This window comes from Prionailurus viverrinus, chromosome D2, assembly GCF_022837055.1.
Source record: "Prionailurus viverrinus isolate Anna chromosome D2, UM_Priviv_1.0, whole genome shotgun sequence".
Lineage (NCBI taxonomy): Eukaryota > Metazoa > Chordata > Mammalia > Carnivora > Felidae > Prionailurus > Prionailurus viverrinus.
Genome location: NC_062571.1, coordinates 35,111,613 through 35,131,978, shown reverse-complemented (window position 1 = coordinate 35,131,978; position 20,366 = coordinate 35,111,613). Strand labels below are relative to the sequence as shown.

The 20,366-nt window shown below is 37.6% G+C and overlaps 1 protein-coding gene and 1 long non-coding RNA gene across 3 annotated transcripts in view; one reads left to right on the top strand and one right to left on the bottom strand.

Annotated features, from left to right (window-relative positions):
- VCL (vinculin) overlaps positions 1–20,366 on the bottom strand; it is a 111,178-nt gene that overhangs the window by 60,365 nt on the left and 30,447 nt on the right. For both annotated transcript variants that reach the window (XM_047824356.1, XM_047824355.1), the window contains exon 2: positions 15,395–15,465. In XM_047824356.1, the coding sequence (XP_047680312.1) occupies positions 15,395–15,465 (71 nt within the window). The remainder of the gene's footprint in view (positions 1–15,394; positions 15,466–20,366) is intronic.
- Positions 8,171–20,366, top strand: part of LOC125147426 (uncharacterized) — a 76,110-nt gene continuing 63,914 nt past the window's right edge. Inside the window, exon 1 of the long non-coding RNA XR_007145186.1 lies at positions 8,171–8,476. This is a non-coding gene — a long non-coding RNA (uncharacterized LOC125147426). The remainder of the gene's footprint in view (positions 8,477–20,366) is intronic.

Genomic DNA, 20,366 nt, shown 5'->3' with positions numbered 1-20,366 from the left:
CTATGTTACAAAGCTACAGTAATTAAAACAGTACGGTACTGGCATAAAAACAAACACACAGATCAATGCAACAGGAGAGCCCAGAATAAACCCACACATATATGGCCAATATGACAAAGAAGTAAAGAATATACAGTGGTGAAAGGACAGTCTCTTCAATAAATGGTGTTGGTAAAATTGGACAGACACATGCCGAAGAATAAAACTGGACCTCTATCTTCTATCACTCACAAAAATTAACTCAAAATGGATCAAAGACTTGAATATAAAACCTGAAACCATGAAACTCCTAGCAGGTAACGTAAGTGGTAAAGTTCCTTGACACTGGTCTTAGCAACGATTTTTCTAATCTGAACAACAAAAGCAAAAGCAACAAAACCAAAAATAAGTGGAACTACATCATACTAAAAATCTACACAGCAAAGGAAGCCATCAGCCAAATGAAAAGGCAACCTACTGAACAGTAGAAAATATCTGCAAATCATATATCTGATAAGGGGCTAATATCCAAAATACATGAAGAACTCCTACAACTCAAGAACAAAAAAACAAACAATCCAATTTAAAAATGGGCAGAAGAGGGGCACCTGAGTGGCTCAGTTGGTTAAGTGTTCAACTTTGGCTCAGGTCATAATCTCACAGCTTGTGAGGTTCAAGCCCCGCATCGGGCTCTGTGCTGACAGCTCAGAGCCTGGAGCCTGCTGCAGATTCTGTGTCTCTCTCTCTCTCCTCCATGCGTGCTATCTCTCTCAAAAATAAATAAACATTAAAAAAAATTTTTTTAATGGGCTGAAGAAAAAAAAATAAAAAATAAAATCAAATAAAAATGGGCAGAAAATATGAATGGACATTTTTCCAAAGAAGAAATACAAATGGCGAACAGACACATGAAAGGATACTCTGTATCAATGATCATTAAAAAAACGCAAATCAAAACCACAAGGAGAGATCACCTCACCTAGACAGAACGGCTATTATCAAAAAAACTAGAAATAACAAATGCTGGCAAAGATGTAAAGAAAAGGGAACTCTTCTTGTACATTGTTGGTGGGAATGTAAACAGGTGCAGCCACTCTGGAAAACATTATGGAGGTTTCTCAAAAAATTAAAAATATAACTATCATATGATCCAGCAACTCTTCTTCTGGGTATTTACCCAAAGAAAATGAAAACACTAACTTGAAAAGATATATGCACCATGTTCACTGCAGTATTACTTATTACAATAGCCAAGATATGGAAACAACTTAAGTATCCATTGATGGATGAATGGATAAAGAAACTGTGGTGTGTGTGTGTGTGAGTGAAATATAGATATGAAATGAAATATACACGAAGAGTGAAATCTTGCTATTTGCAACAACATGGATGGACCTTGAGAGAATTATGGTAAGTGAAATAAGTCAGACAAAGACAAATACCACATCACCTCTCTTATATGTGAAAGCAATAAATCAAATGGATGGACGGATAGATGGACGGATGGATGGACGGAGGAATAACCAACCAACCAACCAACCAACCAACCAACCAACTGACTGACCAAGCTCATAGATACAGAGAAGAGATTGGTGGTTGCCAGAGGCAGGGGTTGGGAGTGAGAGAAATGGGTGAACTGCTTTTATCTTTTTCTTTAGCTTAAATACATTGAATAACAAAAAGTACCTATAGCTGCTTCCAAACTTGTAGTAGAACTTAGAACAAAATTAAGAGTCCAAACTATATTTATTTAAAAACAAGAAGACTGAACATAAAGGCTGAAATATTGAAAATAAGGCATTTAAATAATAAACTTAATATGGAATGAATTAGTCACAGGAATAAAAGTTATAGTATAAGAAATAAAGTCAATGGTGTTGTATGGTGACAAATGGCACCTACACTTATGAGCAAGCACAAAGGATAAACTTGTCAAATCTCTATGTTGTACACCTGAAACTAATATAACATCGTATGTCAACTATACTTCAATTAAATAAAAAATAAATAATAAGCTTAAAGTAAATAATAAACACGAAAGAAGAATTCTGGGGGGATATAATAAAACATAAATTTCTAAATGAGTGATAAATAAAGAAAAAAGGCAGAACTAAATAATACTGAACAAAAAAAGTGATATAACTAGAGACATAACTCAGATGAAAAATAACAATAGGTTATTATGAACTTCATACTAATAAACTTGTGAGCTTAGTTGAATGGATAATTTCTTAGAAAAGTATCAGATTATCAAAGTTGACTCAAAACAAAAAAAAGCCCAAAGTTGACTCAAAATGAATTTAAAACCTGAGTTACCAAAAAAAAAAAAAAAAAAAAAAGACAATGAATAATCAAGTTTCTTTCTCTCAAAGACACTAGACCCAGAGTTTTACATGTAAGTTTGGCCAAACTTTCAAAAAACAGATAATCTTTATTTTCTGTAAACTGTTTCAAAGACTAGAAAAAGCTCTTATATCATGAAGTTAAAATAACCTTGACACCAGAACCAGATAAGAACAGAACAAGAAAATTATAGATCAAGACACCCCATGAACAAAGAAGCAATATCCTTCAAAAATATTAGCAAATTGAATTTAGCACTGCATTTTCTTTTTAAAATCACAACCAAGCAGGGTTTATCGCAGAAAATTGGTATTCATGTAGTAGACCAGAGACTATCTTATCAAGTAATGGATAAAAATTGCATTATCATCTCAATAGATACAGAAAGAACTTTAAATAAAAACAAGCAATCATGTTTTTAGTTTTTTGGGTTTTTTTAAAAGACCTTACTACAGGCAACAATAAATGAGGGGAAATTTTTCTCTGAGTAAAGTTTAAAAAGCAACTAACTTTATTTGAAGAAAATGAGTAAGAAAAAAAGATTGAGAAGCCAAGGAAGGAGGGTAATAATCACCAATGTCTTTCCCCCCTCCCCCAGGTACTTTCACATTCATTATCTCATACATTTAAGCATATCACAGTAATTATGTTATAAGAAGTTCTTATAATGAAGACAGAAAAAGAGTCTTAGCATATCGGAATGAGCACAGCCTGGGAGTCAGTCCAGGGTTTGAATCCTACCTCTGACATTGATGTATTGGGTGACTTTGCAACAAGTTACTGAGCTTCTCCGAGTCGTAGCTTCCTCAACTGCAAGATGAGATGAATTAAATAATACAACTTAGGGCCACCTAGATGGCTCAGTCAGTAAGCATCTGACTCTTGATTTCAGCTCAGGTCAAACTCTGCAGCCTGCTTGGGATTCTCTCTCTCCCTCTCTCTGCTGTTCCCCCCTCCCCTTCCACATGAACATGTACTCTCTCTCTCACTCTCTCTCTCTCAAAAATAAACATTAAAAAATCATAATAGTACAACTTAAAATATTCAGTTCACAAAAGGTGCTCAAGAAATGGAGCTATTTTTATAAGGTTCTTTTGCTGTACTAAGGAAAGAGCAATAAAGATTTTAAACAGATGAGGGAAAAAAATTTTCAATCTTGAGAACTTCTTGATTTGGGACTTGACCTATATATGGACAGTCAAGGTAATAATTAAGGGAATACCTGTGTCTAATTATTTATAGTGTTTGTTTGGTTTGGGGCAGTAGGGCTGACATAGACAATGACCTCAATTCATCTATAAAATAAAGCAGTTGGATTAAATAATCTCTAGGATTCCTTTTAACTTTAAAATGTTATAAATTTAACTTCTTTATAGCCTAAGAGTTGCAAGACATCACAATACATCACAAATTACACGTGTAATATTCCTTCTCTGGAAATACTTAGGAAAAGTGTAAACTGTTATCTTCTAAGAGTGGTATAAAAGTAGCACTGCCTTGGAGAGGACGATGGACTACATGACCCTCATGGAAGGTCAGATTGTGGAAAGACCGTGGATTCAGAAGAAGCCATGAAACCACCAATAGGAAACATGTCCTGCCACATACAAGCTGAGCCAACCTTGGGTGAGTTAAAGTTTGTCAAGCCTCAGTTTTTTACCTGTAGAATTACTTTACTAATATCCTGAAGTTGATGTTCTCAGAATTACATGAGAAAATGAAAATACATAAGTACCTGGCCCAATAATATGCTTTTCAAAAAGGTGAGTTCCCTTGGTCCCTTGAGTTCCTTTCAATCATATGATTTTGATTACTCTCTAGAAATCGAAGCCAAAGAATTACACATTAAAATTGTGTATGATTTCTTAATCATAAAGAGTATACAAAGTAAACCAAGGATCAAATCTTTGCCAAACTGTTTAGAACTCTTCTGCAAATCAATAATACTGACTCAGAGTTCATTACTGACAAGACTCAAAAGTTAAACCATTTTTGTTTAAGAAAGTCCCTGAAGGGGCGCCTGGGTGGGCTCAGTCAGTTGAGCATCTGACTTCGGCTCAGGTCATGATCTCAGCAGTTGATGAGTTCGAGCCCCACGTCAGGCTCTGTGCTGACAGCTCAGAGCCTGGAGCCTGCTTCAGATTCTATGTCTCCTTCTCTCTCTGCCCCTCCCCTGTTCATGCTCTGTCTCTCTCTGTCTCAAAAATAAATAAACATTAAAAAACAATTTTTTTTAAAAAGTCCCTGAAAAACAGTAGTACCCAAATATGTTTAATATGGCAAGTTCAAAGGTGAACTATTTAAAGTTTGGGTGTTTGCTCTAGGTCAAAAATGAAGCAAGTCAGCTGGCAGATGTGAATAGTCTCACAGAACCTTGGTCATCTATGTTGAGACACAAATCTTCTCTTAAATAGCAATGGAAATAATCACACACACACACAAAAAAAACTCAAGTTAAAAAAATAAAGCATTAGAATCGCACATTAGGCCCAGATAAGCAAAGTGCATTGAGTGGTATAATCAAAGAATTAATTCTAAAAAGAGATATTCTGGGCACGTTCATTGAGAAGAACATTTAAAAATACAAATTTCATCACAGATTATTTTGAGTGTTCAAGATCATAAGCAAAGAAAAAGCTAAATATACAGGCTGGTGATCTAAAAATATGACACTACTACTTTAGGTCAAAGAGATCTAAATTAAATGTAAGCATGTTTCAATCTTTTTCAAACGTCTTCTTTGTAGGACATGAGTATCAACCAAGGTAAAATTGTGCTTAACTAATAAAGTTTTTAAGAGTTAAACCAAGGTAATTTTCTAGGAAATATGATTAATGCTAATCATGCAGATTGTCAACAGTACATAAGCCCTTTCACACAGTATTTTAGAAACATTCTTTTATTCAATAGGCCTAGACATCACAATATGTTTCAAAAATAATCCAAGCTGGTGAATGATTTCAAGCAGACTGTTCAGAGCAGCACTGAGACAGAAACTGGCAACACTTTGCAGTTCTACATGAAACTATCATTTGCCTGCCAACAAAGCCACTGATGCCCTTTTTCAACATTTATTTATTTTTGGGACAGAGAGAGACAGAGCATGAACGGGGGAGGGGCAGAGAGAGAGGGAGACACAGAATCGGAAACAAGCTCTAGGCTCTGAGCCATCAGCCCAGAGCCTGACGCGGGGCTCGAACTCACGGACCGCGAGATCGTGACCTGGCTGAAGTCGGACGCTTAACCGACTGCGCCACCCAGGCGCCCCTGATGCCCTTTTTAAGGAGTTCATAGCACTAGACCACCTCACAAGTGACACATTTTGATACATTCAGATACTGAACACTCTTATACAGGGTCCATAAACTGCCTTCCTTTTCATTTATTTATTTTTTATTTTTTTAACATTTATTTATTATTGAGACACACAGAGAGATAGAGCACGAGCAGAGGAGGGGCAGACAGACAGGGAGACACAGAATCCAAAGTAGGCTCCAGGCTCTGAGCTGTCAGCCCAGAGCCTGACACAGGGCTTGAATTCACAAACTGCGAGTTCATGACCTGAGCCGAAGTCGGACGCTTAACCGACTAAGCCACCCAGGCGCCCCTCCTTTTCATTTCTGTTCCATTGCAGAAATAAGAATGAAATTCCATGCACACTACAACAGCAATTTTTCCAAGGCAAATAAAATAGTTTGCCATAAACATTTACCTATAAGGAATCCATCTGAAGTAAATCCACACTGACAGAAAATGGATCTGGTAGGTTCACATAGCTTACTTTCTTTCCTCCACTAGCACCTATTATTCATCCAGTATTTGGCTATGAACTCTGGAAAACCACTTCCAGCTTGTCATCTTACTGCTCAAGAACTGGAAAGCTTCTCTGCTACTCAATTCCAAGTTCCTCTGCCTGGCTTTCAAGGGCCTTTATCACCTGGCAGAACTTAGCTCAGCCCCTACTACTCCCAACATGACTGTCCCTCTCCTCACAGGCCCCATGACTTGCTCATGCAATTCATTCCACCCAGAGTATTTTCCTTTTCCCCACATCCATCTTCCCAAGTTCCATTTCCCACAGGAAGCTTCTTTCTACTATTCCTACTTACCACAATAGCACTTTCTCTGAATTCCTATTATATAGTGAAACTCAGTCTGCATTACAGCTCTTTAATTTCAAACTTTTTAAAGCATCTTTTTACTTCTTTTTTTTTTTTTTTAAGATTGTTTTCAAGCAATCTCTACACCCAGCATGGGGCTTAAACTCACAACCCCAAGATCAAGAGTCACATGCTCCTCAAATTGAGCCAGCCAGGTGCCCCCTTCTTAAAGCATTTTTTAAAAATTTCTCTGCAGCAGCCTTCCACCTTTGTTCCTCCATGATAACACAGAAGAATAAAACCCACATGTATGACATACCCCCAAGTAAAGCATTTACAAATGTGGCTATTTTATTACTACTAATAAATAACTTATAATACATCTTACAAGTGATTAGTGTGCTACACATAATAGAAGGTGATCAATAAATACTTAATTAACCAATTAGTGTGTCCAGCCCATTAATCAATCAATTACACATAAATATTACTGCTGCTGCTGCCTGATAAGGATGATGATTGACGATGATGCAAAATACTCTTCTCCTGACAGTCTCTACAGGAACACATGACTTCTTACGGGGCAAATCTAACCAATATTATAACAGTACAGCAGGGACATTATACCCCTGAAGTTTATGAAGATTGAGACAGTTTCTATGGCAATCATCGTGCAATCCCACACGTCCTGTGCAACAGTGTGGCTATTACTTCAATCTTGGGTAAAATTAGTAAACTGTAAACTCTGCTAGTGCAGTTAGAGATCAGATAACTCTTACTCCACCCAAGAGAAAGACTTCCTGTAACAATGCAAATCTTGCTCCGTATTAAAATGTTCTTGCTTTTACAGTAAGGAATTGCTCAAGCATTGGAAGTCCCTCACTGAGAATTATAACTCAGATATATAATTTTAACTGATATGAAATGTTTTCTCCAACATGTCAACATGCTCTTAATTGCCAGTCACACAAATAAGACTATGATTTGATTTTGACACCCCCAAATCCTAAAAATGCCAAAAATCCTGAAAATATCGTATCTTGCCCCGAAAAAAAATCTCTAAACATATTTCAGACTGCTTAGATATAAATCTATCTACAGACCAAGAGCATTCTGTTTTCTCTAGTACTGACATTCTACCATTCTAGGAGTAGAAATAGATCCAAGAATAAATTTTTGAAACTTTTATTCTTTAGTGTTACCTAAGCAGACACTATTAGAAGTGCTTGTAAAAGTAGATGACAGAGGAAGCTCTGTCATGCCCTGGAAACCTCCAAACATCAACCAAACAGCCCAAAAGAATGTCCTACTCAACAGTTCCAAGGATGTCATTAATTGCTTCCATCTGTTTCTCTCTGTCCCCTCTCCCTTCAAGTCAAGGCATCTACAAAAATTTTCTGCTTCATTTTGCATTTGCATTCTAAAGAAAAGAAAAGCATAAAGAGCTATAATGTTTTAAACTGTGGAATATTTGCCCCCCCCAAATCTGTTTGACAGCCACAGCCATATTGTTGTTTTTACCCTGTGCTATTTTCAAGTAACATATTAAGTTAATTGAAAGGAATCTATTCAAAGTCCCCCCAACCTCCCAGCCAAGCTTACAGGTAAAACTCACAGGTGTCTGCACTTGGTCCTAACTCTGCTTTTTTAGGTCACAGGGCCTATATTCTCAGAAAACAGACCCCAACTACAGAACATACTCTTCTCTAGTCAGACCACAACCCACATCCTGGAGGAGCCCCAGACAGAGCAGCTTGAAAAACACGCCATCTTCTACTCTACCTGGCCGAGAGTCGACCCTCTCTCCACACACTGTGTCCCCTCTCAACATCCTTTAAAACCCCTTACAAGGCTCAGCCTGACAGAAACTTGTGGCCGACATCTCTCTTGATGTCTGGCCCCTCTCCTCCCTTAGAGAGTGAATAAACTCTGTCCTGCTTGCCTGGACATGCTTTGTGCAATTCCCTAACAGCTTTGGTGGCCCGTAAGAGGACTGGCCATTACCTACTGACCGGAATCCATCTCAACCAGATCACCTTCTCAACTTATCTCAGGTGAGTCAAATTTTCATTTTCAGGAGGGCGCTTTGAGATCTTGAGCACTGACAGCAATCACCCACCAGGTGTTGGCCAATTCCCCCACGGCAAGGTTCAAGCCCCAGTACTGGGCTTAGTCAACAATCAACAGTTCACCACTGGATCGACACCTCCTCTGGGTCTTTCTGCAGTCTTGGGATCCTCAATCCCTTCCCTTCACACAGACCCTTGAGTTTGGGGGATGCCCCTTTCTCAGGCTCCACACTGGTCAGGGTTTCATCTTCCTGGAACGCGGAGTCAAGATGTCTCCCTTCACAGTTTTTCCCTTTGTTCCTGGTCCTCAAAATCTCCTTTCTCCTCCTAGATTTCCAGATGGGCAATACCTTGTCCACCCCTCCCAAGGACTCCCCTCTGGGATGCCTCCTTAAAAAAATATCAAAAACCTCCAGGTGAGTGGGTGGCTCAGTCAGTTAAGCATATAACTCTTGATCTCGGCTCAAGTCATGATCTCACAGTTCCGTTCGTGAGATCAAGCCCTATGTCTGGCTCTGCAGCCTGCTGGGGACTCTCTCTTCCTCTCTCTCCACCCCTCCCCTGCTCACGTGCTCTTTCTCTCTCTCAAAATAAATAGATAAAAACCATTTTTACAAAAATCTCAAAAACCTCCAGTTGAAACAAGGTATTTGGCCCAAACGTCTTAATTTTCTACTGTAACGCAGCCTGGCCCCAATATTAATTAGATGACCAGAAGGGCTGGCCAGAGAACAGCTCTCTTAACCACAATTCTCTTCTCCAATTGAGTTTATATTGTCATGGCCTGGGTAAATGAGGTGAGGTTCCTTATGTCCAAGCTTTCTTTGAACTCGCTCGTCATCCTGACCTTCGCACTGCCTGTCGTATGTTCCTTCTAGCTCCCCAGTTCTACCAACTTGGATTTGACCCTGCTGACCAACCTCCGCCTTTCCACTTACCCATAGTTGATCCTCTGGCACCTCCACACACACCCCAGTACCCTCCTTCCCCTCAAGGCCCTTCAGCACCCCCTTCCCCCCTTAAGCCCTTGCCTCCACTTCTCAATCCTTCTCCTGCCCACGCTCGCTCTGATCACTCTTACCAACCTCTCACCACCCAATTCCCTCTTCGCAAAGTGGCTACAGCAGGGGGCATTGTTTGGGTCCACGTTCCCTTCATGCCAGATCTTTCTCATATGGAATTTAAGCTTAGCTCTTTCTCAACTGATTCCTCCAGGTTCACTAAAGAATTTGAATATCTCACTCTTTCCTGTGATTTATTGTGGAGGGACCTATATGTTATTCTCTCCACCTGTACCACCCCAGAAGAAAAAAACAGAATTTGGTCCAAGGCTACTGAATATGCCGATGATCTAAACTGCAGAGAGCCTGTACAACATGCTCCCAGCAATGCAGCAGTTCCCTTAGCTGAGCCCAATTGGAATTACCAGTTCTCCTCTGGAGAAAAAGCCAAATGCAACCACAGGACCACCGGCTTCATAAGAGGCATGTAGCGGGCAGCTTCAAAACAGGTCAATTATGAAAGGTTAAGAAAAAGCACCCACAGATCAGATGAAAACTCTGCCCTTTTTCTCACCCACCTCACTGAGGCTCTTCAAAAATTCACAAACTCATGAGCTCGAGCCCCACATCAGGTGAGCTCTGCTTCTCTGTCTCTGTCTCTCTCTGCCTCCCTGGGATTCTCTCTCTCTCTGCCCCTCACTCACTTGCACCCTCTCGCTCTCTTTCACAAAGGAAAATCGATCCTGCCTATCTATGCATTTCATCTCCCAGTCAGCCTCAGACATTAGAAAGAAACCTCAAAAGTTGGATAAAGGCCCTCAAACCCCTCAATATGAACTACTGGACCTGGCCTTCAGGGTCTTTAACAACAGACAGGAGGAATCAAAGAGGAAACGAGACAAAGAGATCAAAAACGATCTCATGCTTACTAAGCGACTGCCCTTACTGGATCTATTCAGTCTTACCCTGCTGGCTCAACCTAAACATTCTCCAAGCCCCCTCCAAGAGCTTGTCACACTTCTGGTAAGCCTGGCTACTGGCCTAAACAATGTCCCAATAAAAAAACTGCCACCCAGGGGGCACCTGGGTGGCTCAATTGGCTAAGTGACTGACTCCTGATCTTGAGATCAGGTCATGATCTCACAGTTTGTGAGTTCGAGCCCCGCATCAGGCTCTGTGCTGACAGCTCAGAACCTGGAGCCTGCTTCAGATTCTGTGTCTCCCTCTCTCTGCCCCTCCCGCACTCATGCGCTTGCTCGCTCTCTCAAAAATTAACAAACGTTAAGAAAAAAAAACACTGTTCAGTAAGTTTTTCACTTGATCATAACATAGTGTTTTTCCTTTATTCTCCATGGAGACCAGGATTTTTCCCCATGGTGCAATAAAGGTTAAAACCTATGAATGGTTTACCTAAATCCATTAATGATCTTTACCTAAATCAATTGCTTCCTAATTAAAATTGCATAATTATGACTTCCTAATTCTGTCATTAATTTCACATTGTTGGCTAAAATTCCCCTCATCAACTAGGACTATTCGGTTACTCTGAGATAAAGTCTGTACAGGGAAGGCAAGATAGTTACAATTTTTTGTGTGTGGGTGAAGACAACATTTAAGGTCTATTCTCTTAGCAACTTTCAAATATACAATATTGTTAACTATAGCCACCATGCTGTACATTACATCTCTAGGACTTATATATCTTATAACTGAAAGTTTGTACCTTTCAACCACCTTCACTCATTTCCCCCATATTCCAGTGTGTGTGTGTCTGTATACATACACACATACAAACATACCACATTTTCTTTATCCATTCATTCTCTGATGGACACTTAGGTTGTTTCCATGTCTTGGCTTTTTTAAGTAAGGTTGCAGAGAATATGGGTGTGCAGATACCTTTCTGAGGTAGTGATTTTGTTTCCTTTGTATAAATACCCAGAAGTGGAACTGTGGATCATATGGTAGTTCTACTTTTAATTTTTTTTAAGAACCTCTGGAAAGGCAAGGTAAATCTTAATTTTTTTCTTTAAATCACCAATTACCAATAAATAAATAAACAAATAAATAACCTACTAGAGTAGGGAACTGGTGTACTACTTACCACTAAGGGTAATCAATGAAGTTTTGTTTTGGTGGGTTTTTTTAAGGTTTATTTTATTTATTTTGAGTGAGAGAGCATATAAGCATGCAGGGGAGGGGCAGAGAAAGAAGAAGAGAGAGAATTCCAAGCAGGCTCCACACTGTCAGGGAGAAGAAGCCCAATGGAGCCCAACGCAGGGCTCAGACTCACAAAAGTGAGATCATGACCTGAGCTGAAATCAAGAGTCAGATGCTTAACCCACTGAGCCACACAGGTGCCCCTAAAGTTTTGTTTTGGTTTAAAGTTACCTATTTTTTTGGAAAATATCACTAGGACACACTCCTTAATTTGTCTAAGTCCCCAAGGAAGCCTGTGAGAGCACATAGCATACTTCAAGGATATATTTCTGGGGATGAGCAGAAATTAGTTTCCTGAAAAAAAAATCATTAATCAGTCAAATGATCTTCATAGACTTGAATGTCAGGGTTGAAAGGAAATTTCTGTAGGGTCACCTAGTTCAAATACCCACCTGATGTTGAAAATCCCTTGTGCATTATCTCACCATGCTCTATACTTTCCAGGGAGTGAGGGGCAAACAGGTATGAGCTAGATCTATGTGGGTTTTTTTCTCTTTTTATTTTTTATTGAGGTATAATGGACATACAACATTATATTAGTTTCAGATGTACACATGATTTTAAATGTGTATATATTGTGAAAGAATCACCAAATTAAGACTAGTTGCCATCCATAGTTTTAATTTTTTCATATGATAACTTTTAAAATTCATTTTCTTAACAATTTTATATTATACCCCCAAGACTCATTTATTTTGTAACTGAAGCTTGTATGTTTGACCCACTACACCATTTTGGCCCCCCACTCCACTCTGCCTCATCTCCAGCAACTACCAATCTGTTTTGTGAATCTATAAATGATTTTTTAATGTCTTTTTGTATTAACTTGTTTTATTTTTTTTTAATTTACATCCAAATTGGTTAGCATATAGTGCAACAATGATTTCAGGAGTAGATTCCTTAGTGCCCCTTACCCATTTAGCCCATCCCCCCCACACACCCCTTCCCGTAACCTTCAGTTTGTTCTCCATATTTGAGTCTCTTCTGTTTTGTCCCCCTCCCTGTTTTTATATTATTTTTGTTTCCCTTCCCTTATGTTCATCTGTTTTGTCTCTTAAAGTCCTCATATGAGTGAAGTCATATGATTTTTGTCTTTCTCTGACTAATTTCACTTAGCATAATATCCTCCAGTTCCATCCACGTAGTTGCAAATGGCAAGATTTCATTCTTTTTGATTGCCGAGTAATACTCCATTGTATATACACACATCTGCTTTATCCATTCATCCATCGATGGACATTTGAGCTCTTTCCATACTTTGGCTATTGTGGATAGTGCTGCTATAAACATGGGGGTGCACGTGTCCCTTCGAAACAGCACACCGTGGATAAATGCCTAGTAGTGCAATTGCTGGATCGTAGGGTAGTTCTATTTTTAGTTTTTTGAGGAACCTCCATACTGTTTTCCAGAGTAGCTGCACCAGCTTGCATTCCCAAGATCTGGGTTTTTAATGTAAGGTAAATATAAGTTTAATTATAATGTTTAACTGACAGCATAGGACTCCTCTTAATATTACCATGCTGATGAAATGGCACATAAACAAAGTAGGCTCATATTGGTTAGAGCTGGAAGAAACCTTGGAGGTTATCAAGTCCAGTGAGGCAAATCAGAAAAGATACTCCCACAAAACAGGCTCTACAAAAAACAGATGCTTCTGGCCCCTTACTTCCTGACACATGAACATTTTGCAGAATTAACAGAAACACCATTATGTAGAAACACCCACTCAAGTAAGTTAGAAATAAAAAGACATCAACATGGGTGAAATTTTGCATCTGTTCAATGAAAATAGAACATAAGGAGGTTAAAAATAAAAGAATACTTCTCACTTTATTTAAAATTGTGATATATAACATACATAGAGAAATTTGTATAAAACATACATATAATATAATGAATAGTTATAAAACAATCACCCATATCGTGTTGAGTAAGTAACTCAACACTTACATCAAGAAATACATTACCGTTTGTTTATTTTGATATTATTTTTATCAAATATTATATATTTGATATAACTAAAATATAAATAAAATATTTTATATAAATATATAAAATAAAATATATATAAAATAAAAAAATATTGTTTATTTTGATATTATTACCATTTCAGAAGCCCCTGTGTGGTCTCACCCTGAGTATAACCCTCTTCCTTCCTCCCAGAGGTACCATTACCCTGACTTTTGTAATCATTATTTCCTTACTTATCTTCACCTTTTTAAGGCAGTTTACTTCTACATGTTTCTGAAGTTTAAATAAATGGAGACTACCTATGTATCTATCATTAATTTCTCTCATTTATTTTTGAGATTCATTCATTTTTTTAATTGAAGTAAAATTCACATAATATAAAATCAACCATTTTGAATTGAAAAATTCTCTTTCATTACTGATTGGTATTCCAATTTGTGACTATACCATAATTGTTTTTATCCATTCTACAATAAACAGACCAGTGGAGTCATCATGAACAATGTTGATATCAATGTTTTTTTTTTTTGTTTTTGTTTTTGTTTTTTTTTTTTCAACGTTTTTAATTTATTTTTGGGACAGAGAGAGACAGAGCATGAACGGGGGAGGGGCAGAGAGAGAGAGGGAGACACAGAATCGGAAACAGGCTCCAGGCTCCAAGCCATCAGCCCAGAGCCTGACGCGGGGCTCGAACTCACAGACCGCGAGATCGGGACCTGGCTGAAGTCGGACGCTTAACCGACTGCGCCACCCAGGCGCCCCAATATCAATGTTTTCATATATGGATCCTAGTGTACATGGGCATAAGTTTCTCTGAGAATTGTCTGTCCTCTACTTTACTAACACCAAACTGTTTTCCAAAGTGGCCGCACCAATTTACATTCCCAGTAGGAGTGTATGAGAGTTCCAATTGCTCCACATCTTTATCAACAACTAATATTATCACATTTCTTAATTTAGGGTTTATAATGGAGTAATTTGCACAGCTCTGATGAGTAATGAGATAGAGTACCTGTTCATAATTTATTGGCCATTTAGATTTCCTCTTTTGAGGTGACTATTCAAATCCTTTGCCACTTTTTTTTTGTAACTGAATAGCCTTACCTTACTTTTGACTTTTGAAAAGTAAAGATTCCACTTTTTTTCTGTCCTATGCACCAACCTTTACATTTACTTAGGACTTGACTGCCATAGAACAAAATCACTGAGCAAAGACAAACTTGACAAAGTTTTAACTAATCAAAAGTTAGTATCTCCACTTTTACTCAGGATAGGCCAAAACACCTGCAAATTATTTGTAGGAATTTGGGTGATAAGTAAATATAACTTAAATTTAAAATGTTACTGAAATAACACTGCAATAAATTTTTAAGTTTGTATCTACTGTTATTCCCTCATCTCCAAGCAAAGGTGTTTAGCATATAACTCAGATTCATGCCTGCTAAGGTCAGAATGTTTCTGAATCTTTTCCATTCCAAATAATGAAACTCAGAAGTCAAACTTTCATTAAAAATCACTATGTCAAAAATGCCTAATAGCAATGAATACAATCAACAGTAGGAACTACAGTGTTATAAGATGAAAAGTCAAAATCTCAATTGTAAACACTTTTATATTTAAAAAAAAAAAAAAAGTTGCTCCTGGAATCAGTTAATTTTCTTTCCTACCAAGAGGATTATTCTGCTTAGCAAGAGAAGAATGTTTTACTCACTTAATAAATGCTGGTGGCATATCTCTCTTCAAAATCTGATCTTCAGTGGTTTGAACAGTCTCTTTTCCAACCTATAGGAGAAAAAGATTCACAATTCAATAATAAATTCTCAGACTTTTAAAAACTTAAACATATTGAAACACATACTTTATCATTGAAGTTTCTGGATTCAAAGAAAATTTCTGGATTTTTGAAATTATCAAGATAGTTCCCATATATCCTTCCACAATATACTTGGATAATAATATGGGATACAAACAATGTACCACCCCTTGTTCAGAGTAATTCATTTGAAGCCACCGTGGAGCACAGTAAAAAAAAGAGATAAACTCATCTCTGAGATATATGAATATATGTTTAATTGACAAACTACTTTATCTTTTTTTTTAAGATTTTATATTTAAGTAATCTCTATACCCAATGTGGAGCTCAAACCCACAGCCCCAAGATCAAGAGTCACATGCTCCACCAACAGAGCTAGTCAGGTACCCCTATATCTCTAATACAGTACATGAAGTACAATGAATCAAGATAAGTAAGCTAAATGTCTATACGGGGGGGGGGGACATAGTACTGGAACTGAAAAAAAGGATAAAGCAATTATGATGCTGAAACTAGAAACCAAACATATGAAAATACACAACTTCACCATTAATCAAATAAATTCACACCAGGGGTGCCTGGGTGGCTTAGTCAGTTGAGCATCTGACTCTTGATGTCAGCTCACTCAGGTCACGATCCCAGTGTCCTGGGATCAAGCACCATCTCGGGCTCTGCATTGGGCATGGAGCCTGCCCCTCTCCCTTGCTCATGCTCTCTCTAAACTAAAAAAAAAAAATTTTTAATTAAAAATAAAAAAATAAATTCAAACTAAAGCAACATGATTTTCCCCTAATTATAGATCAACTTTTTAAAAAATAATATATAATGCTGAATGCTACAATGGAATAGTTTTATACCCTTCTAATGGCAATGTAAACTGGCATACTCCATTTGGAAAAGCATTTACTAGTATGTGTTAAGAGATATGAAAAGTCATATCTAGGAATTCCACTTAAAGAGAATATACACTATAAGCAATAATACCAAATGTGGTAATAACAAGATTAACAAAAATATTCACTATCATGTTAGTTATAAAAGCCAAAACATTTTTTTTTTATTTTTTTTTTTCAACGTTTATTTATTTTGGGGACAGAGAGAGACAGAGCATGAATGGGGGAGGGGCAGAGAGAGAGGGAGACACAGAGTCGGAAACAGGCTCCAGGCTCTGAGCCATCAGCCCAGAGCCCGACGCAGGGCTCGAACTCACGGACCGCGAGATCGTGACCTGGCTGAAGTCGGACGCTTAACCGACGCCACCCAGGCGCCCCAAAGCCAAAACATTTTTTAAATAACTTATCCAACAACAAGGAACAGCTAAGTATATTAGGATAAAGATAGAGTACTACAGAGCCATTAAAACAATGGTTATAAAGACTCAGCACTACATAAAAATTTTTCTGACATTATATTTCATTTATAAGGAAGAATAAAAATAATAAATACACTATGATTACAACAAACCAGAAAAATTCATATGTATGAAGCAAAACACTGAAAGAATACAAAACAAAATGTTAACAGTGATTATAATGATGCTTAGGAAATTCTGTATCTGTATTTCCTCTTTTCTAATCTTCTGAAATGTGAATATAGAATTTTTATAATTTAAAAAGTAATATTAAAATGTTATTCTGGGTTATTTAGATGCAATTATTTCCTACCTAATAACTGTAGTAATTATGTCATCTCATATAAATCTTCCAAATAGTAATATCTAAAAATATAAAAATATATCAAAATATTAAAAGCCACACTAACCAGATTATGTGCACACATATTTATTATATCACAAATGGTACACATACTCACTTTCTTCAAAATTATTCCTCTGTAGGGCTTGGATGTCAATTTTTCTTTCACTACAGCTATATCACATACTCTAAAGTACTCTAAAGAAAGGTAAACTTGAATATAGTAAATGGTGAAATCCACCCATTTTACCAATATAAAGCTACATAAAAGTGCTAAATCATAAATATAAACCACAGTTTAATGCAGAAATCTGTAATTTTTTTTAAATCCAGAATGGAAAGTATCTCAATCCTACCATTTAACTGTTTAACTTTTGATTGAGTTTAAAGAAAAAAAACAAGTAAGAAAAATCCCTTAGTGCACAGTAAATCAGCTAAAGAAAATAATACAATAAACTATTCTCAGGGAATACAAGTCATGCATAAGTTAATGAATACAAGTTTTTTCTCTCAAGTTAATAGCTCAGAAAAAAGCAAAAACACATATACCACTGTGTAATAGCCAGTGCTTTTGTAGACAATAGACTGCCTGTATCATAATAAAAGCCTTTCAAATCAGCAGCTGGTTCTCTAGAGTTTCTCAGATCAAAACATGACAGAATATTTCCAGATGTATTGTTCACTATATTTTCCAACTAAAATCAACCATTCAAAAAGCTGTGGGCCATGATTTCATGAAATAAAAAATGAAGTTCAGCAACAAAGTCACTAGTTCATACTGAGTATAAGGGCCTAGAAGGATATTCATATTTAGACACATGGAGATTTCTTTTATTTTACACACACAGAGACACAGCAAGGGAAGAAGAGGAGTGAGTTCCTCTTATATCTCCTTTAGAAAACATTCAGTTATTCAGCTGTTATTCAGCATTATGAAACATTTATTGAGTACAACTACATAAGCCAGGCACTGTTCTAGGTATTGGGGCTAGAGCAGAGAGTAAAAATAAGCCTCCTGCCCTTATGGAACTTATATTCTAGTAGGAGTGGACAGAAAGTGCACACGTACATAAATACACAAACAAAATCACCCCAGATAATGGTAAGGATGATGCTATATAGACTATAGGGTAGGAGTAGAGGGTTCCTACTTTAAAGAGTGGATAAAGAAGACTTCTCTGAGGAAGTAACACTGGAGTTGAGACTCTGAAGCTGAGAAGGAAGCCTCATGGAAGAACTGGGAAAGAACACTCCATAGGGAGAAACAAGACAAAGACCCTATGGCAGGAAAATTTGAGTATATCCAAGGAAGCTTAAGGAGGCCAGAGTGGCTGAAGTTCAGTGAGGGGAGAAGGTGTGGTGGTGATAGGGCTGGATAAGAAGGCAAGGGCCAGATGGCAAAGAGCCTTTTAGGCTAGGTTAAGATGTGTGGAATCTTTTCTAAATACAGTAAGAAGAAGGACTGCTAAACAGGAGATTGAAATGACCTGATTTTCTTTTTAAAAAGACATTTTTGTCTGTGATGTGGCCAAGTGATCTTAGTGGGTAAGGGGAAGCAGGCTGACCAGTTAGGAGGCTACTGCAGTCATCCAGCAGAGACATGACAGTAACTTAAAATAAGACATGAAAGTGGAAATGGAGAATTAGCTATTTTGGAGGAAGAACTAATAGGACTTGCTCTTGGACTGCAAGGAGTGGGGGATGGGGAGTAGACCGAGGGGTGGGGGGGGAATCAGAAATGACTTCTGATCAATTAGGTGAAAGGTCTTTGAAGGCAGCAATGCTGGAAGGCTGATATATGGCAAAGATTTACCCTCAAAAAATAAAACAATCATGGAGCACCCAGATGGCTCAGTCGGTTAATTGTCCAACTCTTCGTTCTGGCTCAGGTCATGATCTCACAGTTTCGGGAGTTTGAGCCCCACGCAGCAGGGAGCCTGCTTGGGATCCTCTCTCTCCCTCTCTCTCTGCCCCTCCCCCACTCATGCTTTCTCTGTCTCTCTCAAAAAAATTAAATTTAAAAATTAAGATAATCTGTTTTTAAAAAAATGAATAAAAATTAAAATTAAAAATAAAGCAATCATGAGTACACCCAGCAAAACCATTAAAACAGTTTTACGAATAGCCAATAACCTGACCCTGGTGAAGGTAATTACTAAAGAATGAATGAATTTTACTTAAATATTTTATTTCTCTTTTCTAAGGGTAGGGGTAAGTGGGGAAAGAAAAGTAGATAATAAAAATATACTCAAAGGCTACTTATCCAGAAGCTATTTTTTTTTTTTTTAAAAAGGCATGTGGTTCCAGAGCCTGTGCTCTTCTTTTTTGGTGGCAGGGAGATGGTGTGGGAGGGCAGAGGGAGAGAGAGAATCTTAAGCAGGCTCCACACCCAGCACAGAGTCCAATGCGGGGCTCAATCCCACCACCCTGAGATCATTACCTGAGCTGAAATAGTCAGATACTCAACTGACTGAGTCACCCAAGCACCCCTTAATTTACTATTCTAAGCTGCATTCATACTTGTGGTGACAGTATCCACAGTCAGTCCAATCTTCAATATACTCAGTCCAGAATTAAATTAGGTACAATAAATAAATGCTCCCGTTTTTAAGGCAAAACACATAAAGCATGACTGTGTAGAATAAATGTCATTTTCACTTGAGGAATTGATTTTTAGCAATGCTGTCCAATAGAACTTTCTGTTATGATAGAAATGTTCTTTTTGAACTGTCCTACCCAATACAGTAGCCAACAGCCACATATGCCTATTGAGCAGTATGGCTTGTGCAACTGAAGAAGTAAATTATTACTTTTTATTTAATTTTAATTAATCTTAATTTTTTAATTAAGATTTTATTTTTCATTTATAGCATTTTAAGTTCACAGCAAAACTAAGGGGAAGATAACAGAGATTTCCCATACACTCCCTGCTCCATACAACAGCCTCCCCCATTATCAACAACCCACACCAGAGAGTACATTTGTTACTACCCATAAACCTACCATTGACTACATCATAATCACCCAAAACTCATAGTCGACATGACAACTCACTCCTGGCAACCACTAATCATGTCACGGTCTCCATAGTTTTACCTTTTCTAAAATGTCGTATAGAATCATCCTGTATGTAACCTTTATCGATTGGCTTCTTTCAATTAATTTTAATTGTAATT